Consider the following 24,004-nt stretch of genomic DNA (forward strand, 5'->3'; position numbering starts at 1 on the left):
CTCCTCCCTCCCTCCGCTGCTTAAAAAGAGAAACCGAGGCGCCTCACCTGGAGAGCGTCGTAACCAGATAAAGATGAGATGGAGTAAACTCAGGCGTTGTTCTTTTTTCATGTGATGCATCCCTAGTCTCATTCTCACAATGTCAGACAAACTGAAGTAGTGGACTGGGATATGGATGAAAGTGACGTGGATGGCGTCAGGTCGGGGCTCGGTGCACGCGTGGGTGCAGCAGCGGCCAACGCCAGTCTGACAGACGGCGCGCGGCTCGTCCTGCCCCCCCGGACCAAACTGCTGCTGGAGATCCTCATGGTGCTGATGTGTGTGGGCGCCGTGACAGGTGGGCTTTTACAATGACATGCTTAACATATATATATTGCCTATTCAGCAATACACAGTTCAAGACACAGTCGGCCTTTTGCGATCATGTGCGCATTTTTTTTTTTTTTAAACCAATACATTTATTTATTTATTTAGCCAGCAAGACAACGGGATATCTGATTCACTTGCATTCATTATCCACAGCCTTTTCCCTATATGTAGGCACAGTCAGCTTATGAAACTTAACCAAACAACTTTTTTTTCTTATCTTGTACAGTGCAGTAATAGCCTACTCCACTATTTAATTGATCCCCATAAGGATTGTCTCCCCGCGTGCCCTCCTCAGGGCTTCAGGGGTCAAATCCAGAGCAGAGCTCAAAGAGGCAGGTAGTGATTTTAGTGCCTTGCTCAAAGAAGCTTCAGCAGGCCGATGCTTGCCGACCCCGGGGTCTTCTTGGTGTGTTTGGGGTGGTCTCTCTTTTTACTGCGCTGCCTTGCTGCACAAAGGAAGGAGCACTGAGGTTAAAATAGATGTTTTAAAAACTGTCCAGAACTGTGCATTGTGTAGGATGCACCGTTTTTTGGCGGGTGTGTTTATTTTGTTTTGTTTTTTGAGACCGATGGCTGTGTCCCATAACCTCCCACCCATGGGCTTATATTAATATGCATGATCAATATGATCATGATCAATAAGAATCCTACAAATGCAGTTGTAAATCAGGTTTTCAGCCAGGCTTGTCTTGAGAATTTAGTGGGTTTTGTTGTTGTTGTTGTTGTTGTTGTTTTTGTTTTTTTTTGTTTTTTTTTTTTTGTTTTGTTTTGTTTTTGGTAAGACAATGTTAGTTTTTCTCTGTTGTGAATCAACTAGCATATGGTGCTAGAAAAAAAAAAATCACAAAAATGCCAATTCCACAATCAGCCAACTACCCAGGGTAAAAATATTGAACTGATACAGATGTTTTTTAAGCTGTTAATATCCCTGGTGTAGACAGTGTTTCTGTGAAGGCTGGGTTGTCATTATTGATGGCTTTCCTGTGTGTGTGTGTGTGTGTGTGTGTGTGTGTGTGTGTGTGTGTGTGTGTGTCTAGGTAACATTCTCGTCATTGTTATTGTTGCTGCAACAAAGACGTTTCACTCGGTGACGTCAGTGCTGATCATTAACCTGGCCATCAGTGACCTGCTGGTGGGCGGTGGAGTGATGCCTTTTGTTGCCGTGTCCATCATGAACAGTGGATGGGTGGACTGTACTGTATGTAATACTTTCTGACTCCCAGTCCATTTATATTTTTGAGTTCTGTAATATCATCACTGCTTTAGTGTCTCTTACAGTCATAACCCTGTGTGACCCTTTCGTCATAGCACACTTTTTAAATTCCTCTTTGATCCAGTGTTTGTGTGTGCGCTGGCGATGCTCTGTATAACACTTATTTGTTGCTTTCCCTCCTGTCTGACAGGATCTCTGTCTGTATGTGGGTTACACTTCCTCTGTGTACTGCACAGCTTCTGTCCTGACACTGGCTGCTATTGCCCTAGACCGTTACCACTCAATTATGGACTGTCTGCGCTACAGCTCCCGTTGCACCCTGTGGCGGACCTGCTCTGTTGTCCTGTGGATCTGGCTGCAGGCCCTGGCCACCAGTTGCCCTCCTCTGCTGGGCTGGAGCTCCGTCAGCTATGTGGTGCCCATGTACAGCTGTGCAGTCAACTGGGCCAGCAGTCTCAGCTACACTGCCTTCATGGCGACTCTTTCCTACCTCATGCCGGCAGCAGTCATCCTCTTCTGCTATGTCAACATTGTTAAGGTGGCCCGCAGCCATGCCAGGAAGATTCATAACCTGGAGGACCACCTACAACAAAGCAGGAGGAGTTCCAACACTGTCCCTGCTTCTAGTAGTTTACACCATCAGCAATGTAGGAGCCATCACAGTACTTCTACACTACTTTATCATCTCACTGGACAGTTTCTGCCTACGGATCGTAGAATAGAAGGGCATTCCTTACACCCTGCTCTTCCTGACTCAGCTACCACGCAGCCCTCCTCCTGTCCTACTTCCAGACGCCTGTTCTCCTTCCTGGGTCAGAGCACCTCTCAGCCTCCACAGCACAACTCCCAGCAACACCATCATTACCACCAACATGGAGTCGTGCGTCTCTTCATGGTCATGTCAGCTTTCTTCCTGTGCTGGACTCCTTATGTGGCAGTGACTGCGGTTCAGGCCACTGAAACTGCCCTATCAGGCCAGTCCAGCCTTGTCCCACCCGCTGCTGTTACCTTCTCCTACTGGCTGGTGCTGCTCAACTCAGACATCAATCCACTGCTGTACGCTCTGCTGAGCAAACGTTTCCGGGGTGCCCTCCGGGGCCTGAAGCAGAAGATAGGAGCTCGCCTTGGTAGTGTGGTGGGCAAGGGAGGAGAGGTTAAAGCAGAGGGATATGATGACAAGGGCAGTGACCCGTGCACTTTGACAACCACTCATCATATTCCACGTTCCAGTTCTGGGATTTCAGCCTGTGATGAATCTACATATTGCTCTTCTATTTTCACTATTAACACCAACTTCAAACACCACTCCAAAGAGCATATCTGCAATGTGTGTCTCCCTGGAAGTACCTCCCCATCCTGCTCCCTATGGCAGGACTCAGGTAGTGACAGGATGGTGGACTGCCTGCAGGTCCCTTCTCGGACACTGGAGGGCAGCAGATTACCTTTCTCTGCTCTTACCAGGGAACAACAGGCCACTTTCTTCTATGGCCAGATTACAGTGAGAGTAGAACATGATGTTTGCTAGTCCTGTTCAGTTCATTTGCAGGAAAATTTCCACAGGTGACATTCAGACACGTAATAGTTCACTTCATACTTTCACATCACTGCTCACTTGTAACATAATTAAAATGATTTATTGAGCATGCATGATTGTAGGTCATGTCATAGCTTTTCATGTTCTGGCCAACTTGACCCCCCATTTGAAGTGATTTTGCCCTCGGGATTGTGATACGAACAGGTAATTCAGAGTGTTTTAACTATTAAGTTGTTTAGATGTCATACCTGAACACTGACAAAGAGATTAAGACATAATTTTAAATTAATCACTCATGCATATTTTGTAATACAGTTTCTAGTGATTCAAGTTATAGTGAAATTAAACTATTCCTCATTTTGCTGAGGACCCCCTGGAAGCCCCTCAAGGACCCCTGGGGGTCTGCGGACTCCACTTTGAAAAACACAGCATGAATGTATATGCATTTGATATCAAAGTGTTGCTGAGATTAAAGTTGCACTAACCTTATGCTACAAATTACTTTAACTTATCTGTTTTTGGCCTTTTCCTGTGACTGTGAAGCACAGTACACTGTGCTGTGTATGAGTCATACATTATGCACGAACAGTGGCAAGGAGAAAATACAACTGCACATGGAAATCTATTGAAAAGAAATCTTTTATGTAGTACATGTGATTACATTTGAAGACACCCAACAATAGATCTAATAAACTCATTATTTATTCACGCTCTAAATATTTTTCCTCAAATGTGATAATCATATGTTGCATTTCAGTGTAAAAATTATCATTCCTTACAAAGGTTTACATTTATATCTAGCAATAATTCCAGAGGAATACAATATTATTATTTATTGTCATAGAGAATGACAATGGGAAACAGTGCTAATGTAATCTATTGCAAAACAAAGAAAAGGCAGTGAAGTGGACTTTTCAGCTGTATCTAGTCATATCTGCATGCTTGTCCTGTAGATGTCACTGTCCCTTCAGATTAGTCAGCAACCAAATGCAAAAATATAAAAAGTCCATAACGATGTGTCATGTTTGTTCAGAAAAATGGAATTCAGATGAGTACAAGAAGCATAGTATTAAAGAGTCTGTCTGCAGCAGTCTGGTGGCATTGTTAAAAAACAGATAGCACATAGCGAGCATGTGTGGTTGAGTGATGTTCATACATTCACAACAAGGCAGAGTTTCCACCTATCCCATTACAAGGCTTGTCCACAGCGCCTAAGTTTCTCTGAAAGGTTCTCTCGGTTGTTAATTTGCCTCAGAAATGTGATAAATGAAAACAGTTTACAATAAGACAATGTTTACTTCATACAGCAGAGCTTGAGACATAATAGCCATTCTCATGTGTCAAACACACTTCCCCTCAAGCCACAGTGAGACAGGTTTCTAACAACTTTAACAGATAATCGCCGCAGGTTATTTTGTGTGAATGACTCTAGAAAGTTAAATGTAGAATCTAGTGGTCGTGATACAAATGGAGGCTCAGTGATAGCTATGGTTGACTTTCAGAGTAAGGGATGGTTCAGTTTTTCATCAAGCCTATGTGCCTTATAAATTTTTATAAATTTTTTTTTTTTTAGTCAGTCTCTGTATTTTAACCAGAGCTCTGATTACTGAGATACTAGACACAGGAATTGTGAAAATGCACAGTATTAGCTATTATGTATAATTGCTAATGGTAGAAAATAATAATAATTTGAAAACAATTTTTAAAAAAGTTTAGCCCTGTTGGCTTGAACCAGCCTAGCTAAGCGACATCTGTTACCTTCTGCTTCCAGTAACTCAGCAACCAAAACACTGAGAAAAATGGATGGACTGCAGCTACTCAAAATTCTTGATGAATCACATAGGCCTGTTGGAAATTTGAACCATCCCATGCACTTAAAAGTTATGCAAACAAATATACTTGGATTTGATCTCTCGTGACAGCTGTGGGTCCAAGCAGTGGGTGTCAGCATCAACTGAGTGGGAGTTTAGCCCTGGGAAAGTGTAGAACCACAGGAGGCCAATCAGTGTGTTCAAAGACGACCTGACCTCCTCTCACTGGTCAAACAGAGAGGCATAGTGAAAGCTTCTTCAGCTCAGATTGATACTCAGATGTCCAGACAAGTCCTTTCACACCAAACATGCCCACCGTGTCCACAGCTCCAGGACAACCAAGGTGTGAAACACATCCGTGTACAGTGCACAAAAGGCAGGTACTTGCCATCAGCTTTACACCTGAGGGATACCACTGTAGGTCTCTCCTTTGTTTTCAGGCATTAGATATTTTTAGGCAATCTTCTTTGGATCTTGAAGGTGACATGTACATGTTGTTAAAGCCAGCAAGTCCACAAGTTCTCACCTGCCTCAAAACAAGTGATAGATTTCCGTCCTTTCCTCAAACCTGAAAAACATCAGGCAATATGACGCGATCCAATGGAATGATTAGGAGATAATGCAAAAATGATAAATGGTAAATGACCCAATCATCTAGGACAGACAGGCTGAATCTGATCACTTTTGGATGGAGAGGAATACAACCAATATGATCCCATGCACCAGCTGTGATCACTTCTGGTAGAATGAATGCCAAATGAGTCATGGTTTGGAAAGAAACGGTGATATATAATCTGTGCCTCTTGCATCACTTAAGAGTAGTCTCATCTCATAGTTGAAATTTTGCAGATGAAAGGACAGTCCAAAATATTATCATAATATATATATATTTTTTACTAGGGTGTGGTGTGAAAGAGAGGGCAGGGCACCAGGCAAAAGATGACCATGCGGGTCATGGCAATCAAATGTCCAGACGTAGACATTAAGAGGAGTTAGTGTGTCTCCTTCCTTTGTGTGCGTGTGTGTGTGTGTGTGCGTGTTACTATTTCATGTAGTCAATGTCCAAATGTTGACATGGAGGTCCTAGCTCTGCCTCTCCAGTTGAGCCCTGTGGCAGCACCCGCCTCGCTGTTGCCCTCTACTGGCTCATCGCGTTTGCGCAGCTTGGTGCTGAGCTGGATGATGCACTGGTCCCAGTCCTCTGGTAGCAGCAGCATGAGGAAGCCCAGGCAAATGATGAACACAGCAATGAGGCGCACTGTGTTGAAATGGATTTCACATGTGTACAGGTCCACCACTGTAAAATTATGAGGATGCTTTAATATAATGTGCCACCATAGTGAATGAACAGTTAAATAATAATAATAATAATGATAAAAGATAATGTCCTACTTACCGATGTGCAGTCTATTCATCCAGAGAGTTTCTGTGTGATTCTTCCCTGTCGCCCTGATACAATACAGTGGGGCTGCATGGGTATTCTTTTGTGGAGCTCAAACTGTCAAAAATTCATATGTGAAAAACTCAACAGCTCTTTCCCAAAACAATGGCACAGATACCCGACGAGAGCTATTGACAAGAGTCATTAGGAACTATTTGCTGCTGAAGAGCACCAGCAAACTGTATCTGTCTGCCCCGTAATGAGTGTGATTTAGAGGTGGATAGATTCAGCTGACCAGTAATCTCCAACAGGAAATAGTTTCCAACAAAACTCGCCGCCGATCAGGGCTGTGGATTATGTCGCGTATCCGGGGAGTCATTGTCTTTAGAAAGAGCTGTTGCTGTTGAGTGTTTCACATCTACATTTTGGACAGCTGGAGATCCAGCCCCAGTGCATTGGGGTGAAGGAGGACAGACAGACTGGAAACCTCGTCAAATCACACAGAAACTATCTGGATGGATTGCACCAGGGGTACGAGGTAAAATACCTTTTCCTTTAGTGTTTTGGGTGAATTGTTCCTTTTAGGATATTGTGAGTACTGCAATTCAGAAATCATAACAATTCACAGAACTGACATAAACCAGTAATATATAAAGTAGCAAGTAGTTCTCCTGGAATGATAATGTCAATAAAATGCTATTTATTAAAGAATGAGAGGAAAACTTTATCCACTTTGAAATTTAGCTTTTTCCTTCAGTCAATTATAGATGTCCAAAAAATAATTAAATAAATGTGGGGTTGTAGGATTCAGTAGCATGACGTATTGAATGGGAAGCAGGTCAAAGAAACTGGTATTATGAGAAGGACTTACTGGCATTTACAGGGACACTTAGGACGATACCAAGGGAGATTAATGTTGGATATGTGATAGCGATGCCAAAATTTACCAGGATGTTGAAAGCTGTGGGGAGAAGCAAAATCAGAGCAGCAGCATACAGCGGAAATTGCTAGTTAATTTTGGAATTATTTTGGGAATTAATCAAATTATCGCTCTTTCCATACCAAAAAGCAGGCCTGCAACCCCACAGAGGTAGGCCCAGGGGATGTCCACAGGTGAGCCAATGTATTCCACATGCGTAAAATACAGGAGGACCGGCACAAAACTGACGAAAACAAAGTTTGCGCTCCCAACAATGGTCAGAAAGAGCGCAGCCTCTCCAAATTTGGCACTGCCCAGGACCATCTTGAACAGCACCTATTGATGGATTGAGAGGGAGAGAGTGGGCTGATGACTTGGGCAACACATAAATTCACATTGTGTGCCCCCCTATGGTGGAGAGGGGTACAGCAGAGGGTGTCCCTGCCAAGTACCTGCCATGTGTCTGGCACAAGGCCATCACTGTCTGTTTATCACATTAGGCCACAAAGATAACAGGGCGGAGGAGACCACAGGCAGCCAAAATATACCTATCTCCTCAATCAGGACATCGCAGCCTGTGGCCGAGCTACCAAACACACACAAATCACATGTTTCTGTCAGCTTAGGCTTACGTTTCGTAATCTCCTCCTGTCTCCTGTCACCTGGTTACATAAGTAGATCGGCACTTGTCCAGAACACCGAAGAAGGAGTTCTTATGTAAGACAAGACCTGCGGCACAATTCATACGATGGCTAGAAAATTCATGCATTAGTCTAGTTAATTTTTTGAAACATTTTTAGGACAACCAGTACCACAAATGCCAACTGCCATTACGAAGGAGGTTAAAAATAGGAATAAAAACGGCTGAATACACCTCTTGCTGATATTACAAAGTTCGATCAGTGGTAAAAGACTCTCTGGTCACAGTGATATTTGGATTTACATTTTACACTTAATCACATGATTGTCGTGCAATCTTGCAGCCGTACCTTGTAGAGTGCTGAAAACGATGCAGAGGCCACAACCAAAGTAATGCCGATGACAGAGTGACTGTGGAATCCATCAGCATAAGTCATCATAACAATCCCTGCTATGGCCAAGATAGCAGCCACTATCTGTGGAGAGAGAGAGGATGTGTGTGTTACTCAAAGCAGGATGGACACTTCTGACCACAGTGATGATCAAGATATCTAAACCCTTACTAGCACACAGAAATATCTGCATTGCTCACAGTGATTCAGATAATCTCTTGTTTTATTCAATGCAGGAGCTGTACGCCTTGTACAAGACTTGGAGTAGTTCAGTCATAATTCATGTTTTGGTCCTATTTTATATTCAGTTGAATATTCGTTTATTCTAAGGCTGTCATTATTGTGGCTGCGCTTATTGTAGTTTCCCAAGCTGCTGTGCAATTACTTATAAAACATGCAGACAAACACAAGCACATATGCACATCACAGATAAAATCTGCTCGCAGGTACACAGGAAAATTGCTTCCACCTCAGGAAAACAGCTTTCACAGTGTTGGGTTAATGGTGTGACATTGATTTCTACTGCACCGCCATCACGTTTACAAATACTGTCCGTCCACCCGCCCACACCTTTCACACCTCCCATGACTCCTTTCTTCTCTGACTATCAGTGACGTACAGCTTCAAGACACCAGTGAATTATATCTACTTCATTCAACTCAATCCACCTTGATCTACTAGCTAGAAGTCCTTCAGCTGTGTTTTTTCTTTGCTCTATGTTTGAGCGTGTATTCACATGATTGCATGTGCCACGTGTGTGTGCAAATGTGTTTGGTTGAAGAATAGGGACAAGGCGCAGTCCAGCTGAGTGGATTAGCGCTGCATTAAAGAGGTGTCAGGAAGATAAATGAGCTGTGTGTTTTTGCTTGGCCAAAGCCCAGAGGCACCCTTGGCAAAATGGCTCTCTCTGCAGTGCAGGCTGCCTGTCAGTCACAACTACACCTTTCATTTATTGGAAAGAGCTGTTTGTTTACAGGGTCAGAGACCCCACGTCTGTTTGGGTTTGGGACTCTCGAAATCTTTCAGTGCAATGCGAGGGTTGGAGGTGAAATGGATCTGACCTGAGCTGACTAACCAGTACAATCCACTGCAAAGTCAGTACATTTGTGACACATCAATGATCACCTCTATATTTGGCACCTTATGTTATTAGAGTGTTATTGCTATATCTGTGTAGACCAAGCTGGAGCCCATTGCGATGCCTATGCTGTATCTAGTACACTTTACCACATGACTTGCAAATCCACCAAAATGTTCTTCGTGCTTTAACTTATGTCATACCATCTTCTCAATCATGTGCTCCTCTCTCACTGTGCTTTTGTCTCTCCATCATGCCAGAGCGCTAAAACATCAACTGGGACATCCATTCATTTCCCCAGTATCACTGCAGGCCATATCCCTATTTAACAAGAAGAGATTTAACTCCCCCCATCCCTCTCTACTCCTTCATTTTCAGGATGGAAGCTCATCCAAGATCCCCTGCATTGCTGCAGACATCCAAACACTGCAATCCCCATCTCACACACACACACACACACACACACACACACAGAGAGAGAGAGAGAGAGAGAGAGAGAGAGAGAGAGCAAGAGAGAGAGAGAGAGAGAGAGATTGAGAGTGTGAGAGATGTAGAGAGAGGGGGGAAGACAGATGCAGGATTACAGTGTTTTTTACCAAAGCCTTTCATCACAGATAAAGGGGGTAGAGCGAGGAAGAGATGGGGTGAGTGTAAGCATGGTAAAGTAAAAGGGGGGGTGGGGGGTGGGGGTATCCATTCTGCAGATATGAAAGCATCTTGACTATGTGGTGGGAGGAAGAGGAGGAGACACCTCAATCCTTGATACTAAACCATTAATCTTCTGCTCCTCTCCTTGTCTGGACAAAAACAAAGACCTACGCACAAGCGCCCACATGCAAGCACAAACAAACACACGCCAAAGCAATGTCATTTCAATGGCACGGTGGCGAAGTCGAACAGGTAACGGCTCTCCTCACCCCAGTGCTCACACTCCATAATCAGTTTTAACTTTAGTCGAGGCACGCTACTTCCCAAGCAGATTATATGCAATCCTTTGGAAGCTATAGGTGCAGCATTTCATAAACCACCCCTTATCATCAAAACTGACCTAAAACCTCTCACACTTGTTTGTCCTGTTTCTCTCCACCACAGCAAAGAGGGGCTCAACAGGAAGTCAAATGGCGAGCAAATGTTGCCTGTGGTTTCCCCACAATGCCAAACACAGCATGCCGCTGCAGCTGCATTGTGTCCTAGCTGGATCAAGTCCATATTCGACTGTGGCATTCAAGATAAAGGGAATGGATCAAATTCATTCAGTTAAAAAAAAAAAAAAAAAAATACTATCAGTTCAGAGTTGTTGTTTTTTTTGTGATGTCTTTTATGTGATTTTCTTTGTATTTTTTAAAGCTGAATGCTGCCATGTTTTGTTGTGCTAAATCTAAAATGATCATAATAATCATTATTTTATAAGGCTCTTGTTAATATGGAGTAGCACACTCTATTTGCTCTTGGGTGGTGCAAAACTAGATTATGCATAGAAAATTAAACACACAAACATCCACACACACTCACCCTGACCCCCATGAAGCGGTCCCTAAGTACAATCCAAGACAGCAGGAAGACGAAGGCCTTGTTACAACAGAAGAGCGCTGACACGTCTGTTGTGTTGATCTTCCTGAGGGCCTGCAGGTACAGGTAGTTGGTGAGGATCCACAGCAGGCCAAAGGGAGCGACCTTGGTGAAGAACACCTTGGGTGTCAGCCCATCGTCCCCGAAGAACCGACAACACTCCCTGCACAGAAACATAATGCACCGCGCAACAGCATAGCAGTGTTAGCAGCGTGAAAAATGGAGTGTATCCCACCTGCAGCTGTCCTTATGTTTGCCTTGCTGTTCATCGGTCTAAACTGTAAGTGGAGCTTTCAGATAAATCTATTCTTGATCCAGTTACTGTCAGATTTCATTTGCAATAAAATTTTGTGAGGCTCTAGTGAATGATCCGGTTGCAGGATGCTCAATTTGTCTTCTTACGATGGACGTCTTGATTCATGAAACATCCGATCCCACTGGAACCATTGCAGAGTAAATGTGTGGCTCTATAAGAACAGGGAGGCATTAAAAGACTTCCATCCAAGTATTTTATTTTATTTTTTTTATCTTCCATAGATTCTATAGCACAATTTATTCCTGATCTTAGAGCTCATCATTCAGACTTACCAAACCACAATATTTAAGAATGAATATGTTTTCTTATGGCCTGGGGTTCTATCAGTTTTTATGAACATGAAAATCTCTCCTGGAGCCAGAGAACAGGAGACTCTGATCAGTGATGAGTTATTCCATGCTTGTCTGAAGTGTTAACCTTTTACAGCTAAATGAACCTTGCATTATTGCAGCGCTGTTGGTTCTGAATTCAAAAATAATCATTCTGGGTACAGCGCAGTGACCTTATTAAATTAATTTCTTCGACAGGTGTTTGCATTGTTTGTGCCAATTTCTGGTTGTGTTGCATTCACTGTGGACTTTAATAGCAAAAAGTGGGAATCAGGCCAAAATTAAGGCAGTTACTATGCATCGGACAGGAAAGTGAAAATTTGCAATATATGAGATACTCAAGAAATTATACACACTGTTCTATTTTGTAATCTGCCCATAGTGTGACCTTATTCAGCCTCTAGAGGTATGTGCTGCTCATCAGAGGCAGCTGCAGAAGATAGAGACACACGACACTGCCAAGTGTTGGCACCGCTCCTGTTGTGGGAGTCAGGCATGATTTTTTTAAATTATTTTTTTTAAGCAAATCTAGGAAATAGCTGGTAGACAAGCAGTGGAAGAAGTGGGCAGATTCTCAAGGATGAAAATGCTTTTGCTGTCTGTTTAACTGGAGCCCCTCATACAGCACAGGAACACGTGAATGCACAGTAGCTTCATTTCCACAAAGCTGCTTAACAGTAGTAGTCATATCTTTAATGCATGAATATGCTTGTGATTTATACATATTATGCTCTGTTCCATAATATCAAATGAACTGATATGAACTGATAATCGGATCTATTTTGTTATTTTAAAAAGGCTCCCTTTAAAGAATTACTTGAGAGACTGTTGTGTGCATTTTACAAATAGTCCAAAAATTCAGGTTCTGGAAATAAAATTCCACATGTGTATAATACCTGTGGTGCCTTTATGTCCATAATTCATGAAATACGCTGATGATAGCTGACAGCTATTCATGCAGACATGGAGATAAAGTACATCTACAATTTAAAAAATAAATGAACCTAAAGTCAGTTCATGAATCTAAAGTCAGCGGTAAGTTTTTAAGAGGCGGTTACAAAAATACAAATACAAAATACAAAAATATGGATGAAAATGCCCTCAAGTAAAAACTGACACTATAAACACTTTTATTACACCGAATCTGCCAGATTCGGTGTAATAAAAGTGTGCACCTCAAAGATTAAATAATGCACCACGATAAAATCTTGAGAGGTTCACCGTTACTGACTGTTTTCTGAAATGCCCCACCATGCCATGTTTATTTTCTGCTATCAATCATCTCCACCTCTGCCTACCCACACCAACACCACACACACAAACACACACACAGGCACACACACACAAAATACCTCCTAGCAAGAAATGACATTAACATGATTTTTCAAATGTTGGCATTCTCGGTGCTACTGTTTACACTCTCTTCTTCTGCATAGTTTAACCTGAAAGCATCTAACCCAATGAAGCTGATAAGCCTCCTGACTACATGCACCATTAAACATGCTGACACATCAATAACTGGGGAGTAGCAGGTAGCTCCAAATGCATCTGCCAGAGTGGCCTGTTTGATGTGAGCGGCAGCATTGTTATGAACCAGCTTATGAGAGCTGAGTTTGCACTAAAAACACACTGGTCATAGCTCCCTTACAAGCAGGACACCTCACTCAATGAATATCATATTAAGGTTGAGCTTCACTTCATTACAGAAGTTGGATGCTCTCCCAACTCCACGCCACAGTGACACGTGGTGGTTTGTCTTCCGCTATGTTTTGCAATTGCACAAGTGAGCCTTGTAATCTGCTTTGATGTCGGAAAGACTTGCAGCTCTGTGACCGAGCGCCGGTGAGGATTTACGAACGCTGAGGAAGGTGCTGTGGGAAGGGACTTTAAACCAGCAGCTCTCGAGATCAACAGTGGGAGAAAAAAAAAAAAAAAAAAAAAAAACGTCCTGTGTTGCCCTGCGTCTCGCTTTCACAGCAGTGCATTGCAAATCAAAGTATTTCAGCCTGGCAAATCTCTGCTGCCAGATATTTTTAAGAGGGTGGAAATCATCATCATATTTGTTTGGTTTCTTTGGTGCTGAACAAATCAAAATCAGCAGTAAAGGAGGTTACATTGATTACATAAGGAAACAAAATGAGGCTTTCTTTATTCCCAAAAGACATAAAGACATCTTTGATTCCTGATCAAAGACTTTCATATGTATATAAATTTAAGTTTTTTAAACATATTCGGGCGTCTCCTCTCTTGAAAAACACATACGCAATTTGTTGGTGCTTACCTGTGCTTCCTCTGTACAAGCCAATCTGCTGGCCAGACTACGTCCCTCCTATAATAGAGCCTATTAGTAGTGTAGCATTTTGGCTTCTCCCTTTTGCTATTGGCTGCGCTCCCACCTTGTTATCCTAAAATACCCCCACCCAACAAATAACCCTACTGGATCACTGCCTGTAGTAATTTGCAGAGTGTGTATTGGTTGATTTGAATTTGCTGTCTGGCATAAAAGCAGCTCTTTGTCTTTTGAATCTATAACCCCTAATGAATGCACTTGCCAGATATTGTTGGTTTTAATAAACAGATAAGTCTCTCTATTCTTTACCCAAGTGTGCAAGAAGTTTTCCTTTTCACCCTAAAAAAATATAATCAGGAAAACCTGTCATTTTAATATGCCTCACTCACTCTCACTTTCTCTCTCACAGCTCTAATCTGTCGGGTAAATCAAAAGTCAGTGGAGCAAAAAGGGAGTGATGAGGGGACACAGTGCAGTGAAGAATAAGAGCACAAGCCTCCCCGGTGCTTGCGGGGAAAACCCCTCAAAGATCAGTGCTGATAAATCTGTGAAGAGATGAGCCAACTATTACAAATGTCATGTCTTTGCCTGAACTTCAGCCGCTGTTATATGTGAGGAGACAGGCCAGCTATTAAATGTCAACCCTCTATTTTGTCGCATCGCCCAACATTTACCATCAGGTGTAATTCGAGTGAATACAAAGGAGGGGAGTGAGTGTTTGATATTCGGAGCACATGGGCGTCGGCTGGGGAACGGGAGCCCCAGATCCTTGCATACGCACTCACAAGAGTACAGTTAATATGCGTGAGAGGCATCAGAAGTAGAAAGTCTGGCTCCCTGGCTCAAAATCCCCCATACCCCCATCCCTTCACCCCTCTCTTTGAACTAAAAAAAACACAGCAGGTAGCGGCGATATGAGTCCTGTCAAAAGACCTTGATTAATGCGCTGTTTCAACTAGTAAAGCTCTAGTTTCTCAAGCCGCATTTAAGGCTACACACATAAGGTAGTGTGTGGGAACCTGATACTCAAAACGGATAGGGAGTCACAAGGCATACCTTAGAGGGGGGATTAAAAAAGTCTTGTTATGTTAATTTAATCAATAACTGACAATAGCCATGCCTAAATTTTACATAAGGCTCCTATCTTTGATTTTTCATAAGAAATCACATGGAGCTGCACGTTATTTTCATGCTACAGAAGCAGTACAGTCTCTATGGGAAGCTGTCGCACCCTTGGACAAGTATGCTACAAAATCACACTTCAGTCTTTCAAAGGAACTCCACCCTCTGATATTCTTACACTATAATTTATCAGCAACCTGTAGTGTTCTGGTACTTTTTGTGATGGAGTGTTGTAATTGACCATTTTGCCACAACCACTTCCCCCTCAGCCTGCCTCATCCACTTTTACTTCACTTACTAGCTTCATACTTTTCCCACAATGCCTTTGGACAACCCCCAGAGAGCGCGCTGGAGCGTGCCTGAGCATTTCAACGGTGGGTTTTATGCGTAGGTGGAGAGAGCAATCCTGATAGGGGAGCAAGAGCTTTTTCCAGTAGAGAAAAATGGAGAGTCACGCCCTTAATCGTAGAACACAAGATTTCTTTTTGACTGCGTTACATTATGGACGACTCAGTGGAGAAACTGGCTGCCTTGTGCACAATGGGTTTCTCCCCGTATGATTGCTGAAGCCCTTGCTTTTTGATTCTGAGCTGCTAACTTGGCATTTACCACTGATGGTGGCGATACATGAAAAATTCTCTCCAATTAAACTCACATGTAGCTGTGTTGTATTCACATTTCTGCCTATTTTGGACCAGTGATTGCTGGAAATACTCCAAGAGGGAGCACAGCACTCTCAGTTGAGTCATTTTCAGACCATGCTGACTGTCCTGAAATATTAGGTTTTCTTAGCATTCAGCATCCATTGAAATACTATAACAAACTGGAACTGAATACTCTGAACTGTTACATAAGAAAAAAACAAAATACTGCCAGACAAAATAAAACTGACCTAGAAATGTAAGGTACATAAGCCGTAGCTGTTAACAGTGTTTTTGGGGTGACTTTTTCCCCTTCAAGTGCACTACTAAGTATTTTTACCCAGGGGTGATGTGCATGTTACCGTCACTATTAACATTAACACGAATGCATAAGTGCATTGTCAACATCATCACAGTGCAACATTTGGCCAAGGCAATGAGATACAGTCATGCCCTTTTTGTGATGCAGAGAGCGTCCCCTCACCTGAACCTTTGCCGTGGCGTCTGCCTCTCTGGACTCTTGCACAGGTGGCCGATGTAGTAGAGTGGGAAGAAGAGGCAGTTCCAGGTGGTTGCGAACCAGGTGAGGGTGAAGGGTGCGTCAAACTGCTTAAAGGTCAGCTTGGCCAGCTGGGTGGAGCCTGCCCAGGACGAGCACACGCACATCACCATGGCGACTCCCCACAGGGCCTTCTGCACGTGTACGGTTGTTACTTTAATGCAGCAATGCAACCTCCGCCTGCTGGTGCCAGACTCTGCCCCTGCCGCGCCCGTCGCTGGCTGTCCATCTGCAGTGCCCACCACGTTCTCCCTGTTGCGGTCTTCTCCTGAGTGAACGCACAAACATTAAGATCATGATTAAGATCATGCTCACACTGGAGATTTCTCCTCCTCCTTTTGCCACCTAGACATCAGTGTCCTATACATTTCAGCTGAATAAGGATGCAGGTATTGAAATAATGGCGCAATACATCTCTTCACTGCAAAAAAAATCTCCATCTTAACAAGTCATTTAATCTCATATTCAGTGTTAACATCTTGTTTTTCTTGAAAAATCTGCTAGTGGATGGTGATAACCTTATGTATTTCCAGTGCTAATCAGCTTGCTTTGAGATTTTTTTTAATCAAGTGTCATTTTCTTCATATGAGTGGGTTGATCTGGCTTTTTTTGCCTTGTTTCAACACATTGATGCTTGCTCCCAGAAAAATTCTTGAAACAAGAATAAACATATTAACCACTAATAAAATAGGAACTGATTCAAATGATGATTTTTTTTTTATTTGTTTTGAAAATCTCATTTCAGTACATTATTGTATGTCTATGTGTTTTATGTGTACATAATCATACAATTCTCCTTGGAAGCAAATCCAGACTTCTTGTTTATTCAAAGGTATGCTCCCACTGTGCAAGTGTCAGTGACTTCAGGTCATCCATGTCTTTCCATCTTTTCTGTGTCCAAAAATAGCTCCTTTCAGAGTTTAATTGAACTTGAAAGTAATCAATCAGACGTCTGAGCAAAAAATCTGGTGATCGGGTGTGACAGGCTGCAGCCAAACAGAGGGCAAGAGAGGGCAGATCTGATATCCAATCCGAGGCGACCTCTGCTCGACCACATGAGCTACAATGACACAAGTGTGTGTATGTATGCATGTGTGTGTGTGTGTGTGTGTGTACATTCTTTGCTTTAAACCTTGATAACTTCAGTATAGCTTCAATAAATTGTGAATCTAAGCATAATGTTGATGTGCTCCGCTTCCTGTCACACTCGTTTTCAATCACTGCTTCAGAATGAATACCCCTGCAGGGTATCATGTTTTTTTCCCTCTCTTGTAATGATGCTTACTCATGGTTACATTATCTACTGTCTCCCAACAATTCACTTATGACCGTATAATTTTGCATAAAATTATAAAGGCCTATAGGAAACAACACAACATCCAAGCTCATCTTCCAGCTGTCATCATGAGGGTCAGTCGGAGGCATTTCAAGTGAATTCATGTCTGTCTCAAAACTTTTTTTTCTTCTGTGACAGCTATTCACACAGGACCACTTCAGCTGCTGTAACAACTCTGTCTGCTTTCATCTCTCAATACAATTGTGAAGTGAAGATATCTGAACACACGGTGCCTCCAGTACATCCATAAATCAACACTAACAGCATCACCATAAATGCCCAGTAAATCACTTTAACCCATTTGTAAGCCAAGTACACCACAAACACACTTTCACCACTGCTTACAGCACCACAAGACCACATGAACTTATAATAACTTAAAATAAGTCAATCACAAGACAACACTGAGCGAAAAGCCACATTAGCCAGGCTTCATAACGGTTGTATAAAGTGCATCATGCATCTCCTGCAGCACTGTGGCTTCCAACAAGTTACAAATGAGGGATCTCCCTAATGGTGTTTCAGAAGGTAATGATGTGCCGCAGGGAGCCTTACGCCGATTCATCTCCACTGTACACTGCTGATAAGAAAACAGAACACACTTCAAAAGGCCTTGGTGAGACAAGAACAAATCTAACTTTAGCTGGAGTTGCACTGTGAACATGTGATGTTGTTATCCACAGCACAGAATCATATCAGATGTTGTTGAACTCTCACATATATTTTCAGTTGTCCTCTGTGTTTATTGCGAAATACCCAGCAGTGATTACATTGACTGTGTTTTTTCAATTGTAAGCTGCATAATTATAATGCAAGGCTGATGGATCTGGCTTGCTTCATACATTCGTGGAAAGAGTTTTACGACGGCATCCATCACGGCCAATGAGGCAGTTCATTCTTTCTGGGAGGGCCGTCTCTGACCTTGCCAGGTGGTCTCATCACAGCACAGATTAACTTCCATGATTACTATCGACTCTCATGCCTGGAGGAGAATGATGCCCAAGCCTCTTCGAGTGCGCACAAAAATATCTTAATACACATGAGATTAATAGTCTGTTTATATCTGCAATAAAATGACAATGTGATGCAACTGAGATGAAACTGTTCATGTGGGAATCCCAAACAAACAATACTCTCTGCTGTGGCAACAGGACCTGACAGATCTGACAGCCCTAAACTAGACCTGGCAGTGGAATGAAAGATAATTCAAGATCATTGTCTGCAATTGCCATGGAATGATGAATCAGCGAGGACCAAAAAGGGAAGAAGACACATAGACACACCCAGATGTTTATCAAAGTCTTAGGCACAAGGGTGAGAATTAAGTTTCTCTATTCTGAGCTCCAAGCCTCTTTGTGTTGTGGTGAAGGTCACCTCTGGTTTGCACTGCCCAGTTTGTCCTTCCTGGGCTTCTCTCCCACATCCTGTGGCCCTGGCCACTGCTCCACACTGCAGCGCTGTTTAATCTTCCAAATGCAGAGATGGGCCAAGCCAATCATCTCCTACAGAGGCGCTGGGACCGAGCTAAGCACTTCCAGCTCTGACACATATCAACACAGTTAGTTAAGTATCATGGCAGCATTAACCATAGTGACGTCCCTGTCATACAAGCCACACTCCACAAAGCTTTTAACATATTACTCATGGAACATTTTTTCACTCTTTTTTTTTTTTTTTTTTAGAAAAGAGACACCATTGTATGTATATTCATTTTTCAAACACAGAAGCACTGACTGAATGATGTAGAAGTAATTCACTTTTTTCACACTTAGTTTGATGGTACTGTATCAACCTTGACAGCCAGTGCGTGACGATATGGAGCTCCACGATATGCAGACTGAACTCATCAGTGTGAGAGAGCCGGGTCAGTGGAGAGGCTGAACAAGACAGAAAGGCTCCTCCACTAATGACGTGGGCATTACTATAACTGAAACACCTTGAAATAGGGTCACCCTCTTACTGCTAAATGATTAACTGAGGCACTTAACCTTATCAGTCCATAATCAAGTTTCAGCTGTCAAGGTCAGCTGGAGGCTCTGAGATGACTATAGTGAATATCTTTGTTTGTCTCACCCTCACCACTCATACCACAATTTTTGGTTTGACATATATACATACATAAAGTATCAATCTTAGCATTGAGACTCAAATCATAATCAATCTCAATTTTGTTTTTCCTAAAAAAATGAGATACATTGTCATTTTCTTGAGACCAGTGGACTAATCTGCCTTGTTATGCCTTGTTTCAACATATTTATTTATTTATTTATTCATTATTATTATTTTAAATCCCAGAACAATTCCTGAAACAAGTTACTTAATATTGGAAACAAGCAGGATTATTGCATCCCACTTGCAGATTTTTTCACCTGTTTCAAGAAAAAAGATTTTCCAGCTAAATGTGAGAATGGACATTGTTAGTGAGTGGTGCAGTCCATTTTATGAGCTTACTGCAGAGCAATAGTAATAACAATAATAATAGTAATAATAGCAGGTGGTTCTGACTTCATTGCATTTAGGAGTTAGCACATGCATTATGGTAGATGCTTAACTTTCTAACCATATAACGTCAAAGATATCTTGATACAATTCATTTCCATTTAGAACCTAATTTGCTCAAATGGAGTCAATAGACATCTGTGAAATTACTGGAGACAGGGGGAAACTGACCTTGGATCCAATTTGACAGCCATATCGCTTCACCTTGTTGCCTCTTCAGTTTATTCATCCCTACTTCTCAGATGAAATAAGACGCACTAATACCAAGACATCCAGCACAGGTGAAGATGATGAACACCAGAGACATTAAATCCACTGAAAAGAACATTTTGTTTTTATCCCCAAACTATGAATTTACCTACAAACAATATAACAACCCTGCTAAAAAAAATCTCCATATTATCAAGTAATTTGTCTCAGAGTTAAAATCTCATTTTTCTTACAACAAGTGAGGAAAACAAAACAATCAAGTGTCATTGTCTTGTCAGAATAAGGCTGATCAGCTTTATTTGCCTCGTTTCAACATATTTCCTTTTGTTCCCACAAAAATACCTGAAACAAGATAAATCGCCTTGGGAACAAGTGGGATTATCTCATCCCACTGGGAGATTCTATGACTAAGTTCGGCAACAAAGACCACACCTTAAACACACCCCATTTCCACAAAAAAGTATTTAAGTACACCTGATCTGTTCCTCTCTTTCCATCTCAGTCTCAACTCCCCCAGTTCCCTCCCATCTTCCACCATCAGCTGACCCCTCTTCCCTCACCCTTCATCCCTCCATCCCTCAACCCTTATCCCTTCATTCTTCACCCCTCAGCCCCATCCCTCCATATCTTCACCCTTCATCCCTCCCTCTGAACCCTCAATCCATCCCTGCTTCATCATCTCGGTTCTCCACATTAGAATAAGCTATTTCAAAATCGTATCCCACTGGTGTGGTCTTTTTTCTTGGCAAAACAAGATTATACTGCTGAATATGAGACTTAATGACTTGTTAAGGTGGAGATATTTTGGAGTGAAGAAGACGCTTCGGCCCTACTGGCTTCATCACACAAGTTATGTCCTAATTAATAATCTGGGAGAAAATGACAATGTATAGTCTTCCTTTGTTTGTTTGTTTTTGTTTGTTTGTTTGTTTTTGTGAAACTACTCTGCCCTATTTTGCTTCACAGTAAAACAAATCCCATCTTGTATAATTATTTCTCTGCTCCTAGTGTTTGAGCGTCTTGTAGGCTGATACTGACTACTGAATATATTTCATGCTACATGCAGAAGAAAGCGCTAAGATTGGCTGTGAAATTTATTTGGCCATTAACTAGTCAGTTTTCCAGTGTTTCTTCCGGCTCAGTCCACGCTCCCCTGCTCTCCGATCAGCCTCCTTCCAACTCTGTTCTCCTCCCTCCCCTTGCAGTCTCTGCAGTGCAGATCTCTCCTGCTGATAACTGCAAATCCCAAACGTGCCAGCAGAGCCCTGCCTGACTGCCTGCTCTTACACTTCACAGAACCTGGCCATGACAGGCCGAGAAAGCCTGCTATGTCCCTTTCTCAACAGGCCACCGCCCACGCCACATCCCCCAACCCCCTCTTGCTCTCTCTCTCTCTCTCTCTCTCTCTCTGTCTCTGCCGCCGCCCTTGTATTCCCAAAGCAGGAGCACATATCATCACAGACAGCAGTGTGGAACGCACGAGGCTCGCCTCGGCTCGGCTTGCTGCGCTGTGTGCTGGTTTGTGAGGGTGGCCATATGACTGTCAGGAGGGTTTTGCTGGAACTTGGACAAAGTAGGCGACACCGAGGTAAGAGAGAGGGTCGCCTACACGGTTGTTTGATAAGCCCTCCTCGGGTGTAAGAGTGCACTGCAGCGCCGTGCCTCAGTGATTCTGGAGGGTAAACAGATCAATCACCGACACACACTTCAGAGGAACTCTTCTCCTTGTCTTACAATCTACTGGGCCTCTCTGACCGTATGCTGATGCATATGAATTGACTGGTGTGATATAGTCACACGCTCTTTAATACACATAATGAAAAATTATAGTATTAAATGATAATGCTTAAAGACTGATGAGATAATCCCACTTGTTTCTGATGCTAATAAAATTATTATAAGAATTTTCTTGAGTCAAGTGTTGTTGTGTCATTATTTGGATACTAGGAGGCTGATCATCTCAATATATTTATACTTGTTTCCAAAGAAATTCCTAAAAAAAAAATGAAAAGAAAAAGTTAAACTGCACTGGAAACAAATAGGATTATCTCACATGGCAGATTTTTATACTGTTTTGACTAGCTGGGATGGATTTTTTTTTTGTGCAGTGTACAGCTGCAACTAAACTTTCATCATCTTCACAATGTGTTGTATTTGTCACCCAATGTCATTTACTGAATAAAAAGCACTCCATAAAACATCCTTCAATGCCGCACAGCTTTACGTAGTTTGCCCACCTTTGTCATCATTTGGATTAAAGACTGGGCCTTGACAACAGCTAAGAGCTACAGCATGTGCTTGTTTGAAAAATAGATGCTGCAGAGATTTCCTAGTTAATGAACTATGATCATCTCATTTCAGAAGATGGCAGATTGAGAGACGGGGCCTCCGTGACGGGATCTGACAGGCAGCACACAGACAGCAGTCAGTCTCTTAAGCGTCCCTCTGGCTGACAGACAGCCAGAGTTTGTGAGACTTGGCTGTGACAGCAGGTCAGGCCAACCTGTCAGTCAGAAGCCTTTCAACACACCAGAGCAGACTCATCTGACTAGCCTGTCCCACTCAATAACAAAACAGAAGGAGAGGCGGAAAACACACCCTGCTGCTTCAATCAGCTGATAGGTGGGACCACATGGGCTGAGGGAGAACGGTCCAGGAGAGCAGACAAGGGCAGGGTGTCTGTTACTGATCCCCCTCTGCTTAATTCCCTGTGTCTTTTCTCCTTCAACATCAAGGGACAGTGGAGCGACTTGCTCAGTGAGTTGCCTGTCATATTGCTGATCTGCCCCGGTGGCTGAACAGATGCTGGTTACACAGGTCAGTGCTGCGGCCCCTCACCAGCACAGCCACATTGGTCAGTGACACGGCAAAAACAATCCATGCCAGCGAGAAAGCGCATGTGTGTGTATGTGTGCATTGTGTATTACAGCAGAGTGACAACTATTACTCAGCACTTGGCACCGGGTGCACCCCCCCAATTTTGTGGCAACCCTCCATCCTGCAGAACCCTTTACCAGTGAAGCGTGATGGACCTGCAGTTTAACAGACTGGCATGAATCCCAGTACTTTGCGTGACAAATCAATATTTAAAAGATTGGCCGCACCGCCTCGGTCGAAGTAATGGATAGGCAGCCACTGTAGGTGTTAACTCTAAGTGTCTTCCCAAACAGTGGCTCTCATCCCTCCCTGCCTCCCATGGCTGCTGAAAAGGAAGATAATTTATCAACATTACATAAACTTGACTTCAGACTTGTCTTAAATTATCCTTAGTCCTATTGGAGACTGGTCAAAGTAATGTCAGAAGTGTGCGTTCTTTTAACCTTTGTTAGGAAGGCAGCTGTATTGACCCTCACTGTCTGGTAAGTGATTACTTTTCAATATAATCAAAAGTTAAAGGTAGTTTACTAGAGTCAAAACAAAATGCAGAGGGAGTGAACTGCTCACTCAGTCATTTTCACAGATTAAAGGGAGCCAAGCGTGTAAACCAAATTCTTGCTGACACCATTCCAGGCTTGTCACATTTACTACGACTGCTTTAGACTGACTCAAAATATTTTGTTACTTAATCTATGTAATAAATAATCTTCTAGGTACATCACAACCCTACCGCCTGGTCAACAGGCTGCGTAGGACATTTGGAGAGGAAAGGCAGTCTCCCTGCTCCCACGCAGAGAAAGCTTATGGATCAGCTCTCCCAATTTAGGATTATAGCTTAGAGCTTCCTCCTTACAAGTTTTTGCTTAAACATTAAACACTACTGTACTGTTACAGAGCGCATTTCTCAAATGAACGACACA

The 24,004-nt window shown here is 42.7% G+C and overlaps 2 protein-coding genes across 3 annotated transcripts in view; one reads left to right on the forward strand and one right to left on the reverse strand.

Annotated features, from left to right (window-relative positions):
• The first annotated feature begins 39 nt into the window (after nucleotides 1-39).
• LOC115372656 (5-hydroxytryptamine receptor 1D) lies at nucleotides 40-3,870 on the forward strand. The gene is made up of 3 exons (XM_030070718.1): nucleotides 40-337; nucleotides 1,407-1,567; nucleotides 1,773-3,870. Exons 1-3 carry the CDS (start codon nucleotides 172-174, stop codon nucleotides 3,105-3,107), a joined length of 1,662 nt encoding a protein of 553 aa, XP_029926578.1. The 5' UTR covers nucleotides 40-171; the 3' UTR covers nucleotides 3,108-3,870.
• Nucleotides 3,871-5,976: 2,106 nt separating this feature from the next.
• The window catches only part of slc35f3b (solute carrier family 35 member F3b), a 50,822-nt gene continuing 32,794 nt past the window's right edge, over nucleotides 5,977-24,004 (reverse strand). For both annotated transcript variants that reach the window (XM_030070765.1, XM_030070766.1), the window contains 6 exons: nucleotides 16,088-16,430; nucleotides 10,849-11,068; nucleotides 8,217-8,342; nucleotides 7,371-7,563; nucleotides 7,180-7,269; nucleotides 5,977-6,224 (listed from right to left, as the gene is read on the reverse strand). In XM_030070765.1, the coding sequence (XP_029926625.1) occupies nucleotides 5,983-6,224; nucleotides 7,180-7,269; nucleotides 7,371-7,563; nucleotides 8,217-8,342; nucleotides 10,849-11,068; nucleotides 16,088-16,430 (1,214 nt within the window). In that variant the 3' untranslated portion in view covers nucleotides 5,977-5,982. The remainder of the gene's footprint in view (nucleotides 6,225-7,179; nucleotides 7,270-7,370; nucleotides 7,564-8,216; nucleotides 8,343-10,848; nucleotides 11,069-16,087; nucleotides 16,431-24,004) is intronic.

The sequence above is a fragment of the Myripristis murdjan genome, chromosome 15 (assembly GCF_902150065.1).
Source record: "Myripristis murdjan chromosome 15, fMyrMur1.1, whole genome shotgun sequence".
In the NCBI taxonomy this organism is placed as follows: domain Eukaryota; kingdom Metazoa; phylum Chordata; class Actinopteri; order Holocentriformes; family Holocentridae; genus Myripristis; species Myripristis murdjan.

Bases quoted from the DNA above. Each gene is read 5' to 3' on its own strand.
- LOC115372656 (XM_030070718.1), top strand. From the start codon at position 172: ATGGATGAAAGTGACGTGGATGGCGTCAGGTCGGGGCTCGGTGCACGC. The intron at 338-1,406 runs GTGGGCTTTTAC...GTGTGTGTCTAG, and splicing joins GTGTGTGGGCGCCGTGACAG to GTAACATTCTCGTCATTGTT. The intron at 1,568-1,772 runs GTATGTAATACT...CCTGTCTGACAG, and splicing joins GTGGATGGGTGGACTGTACT to GATCTCTGTCTGTATGTGGG.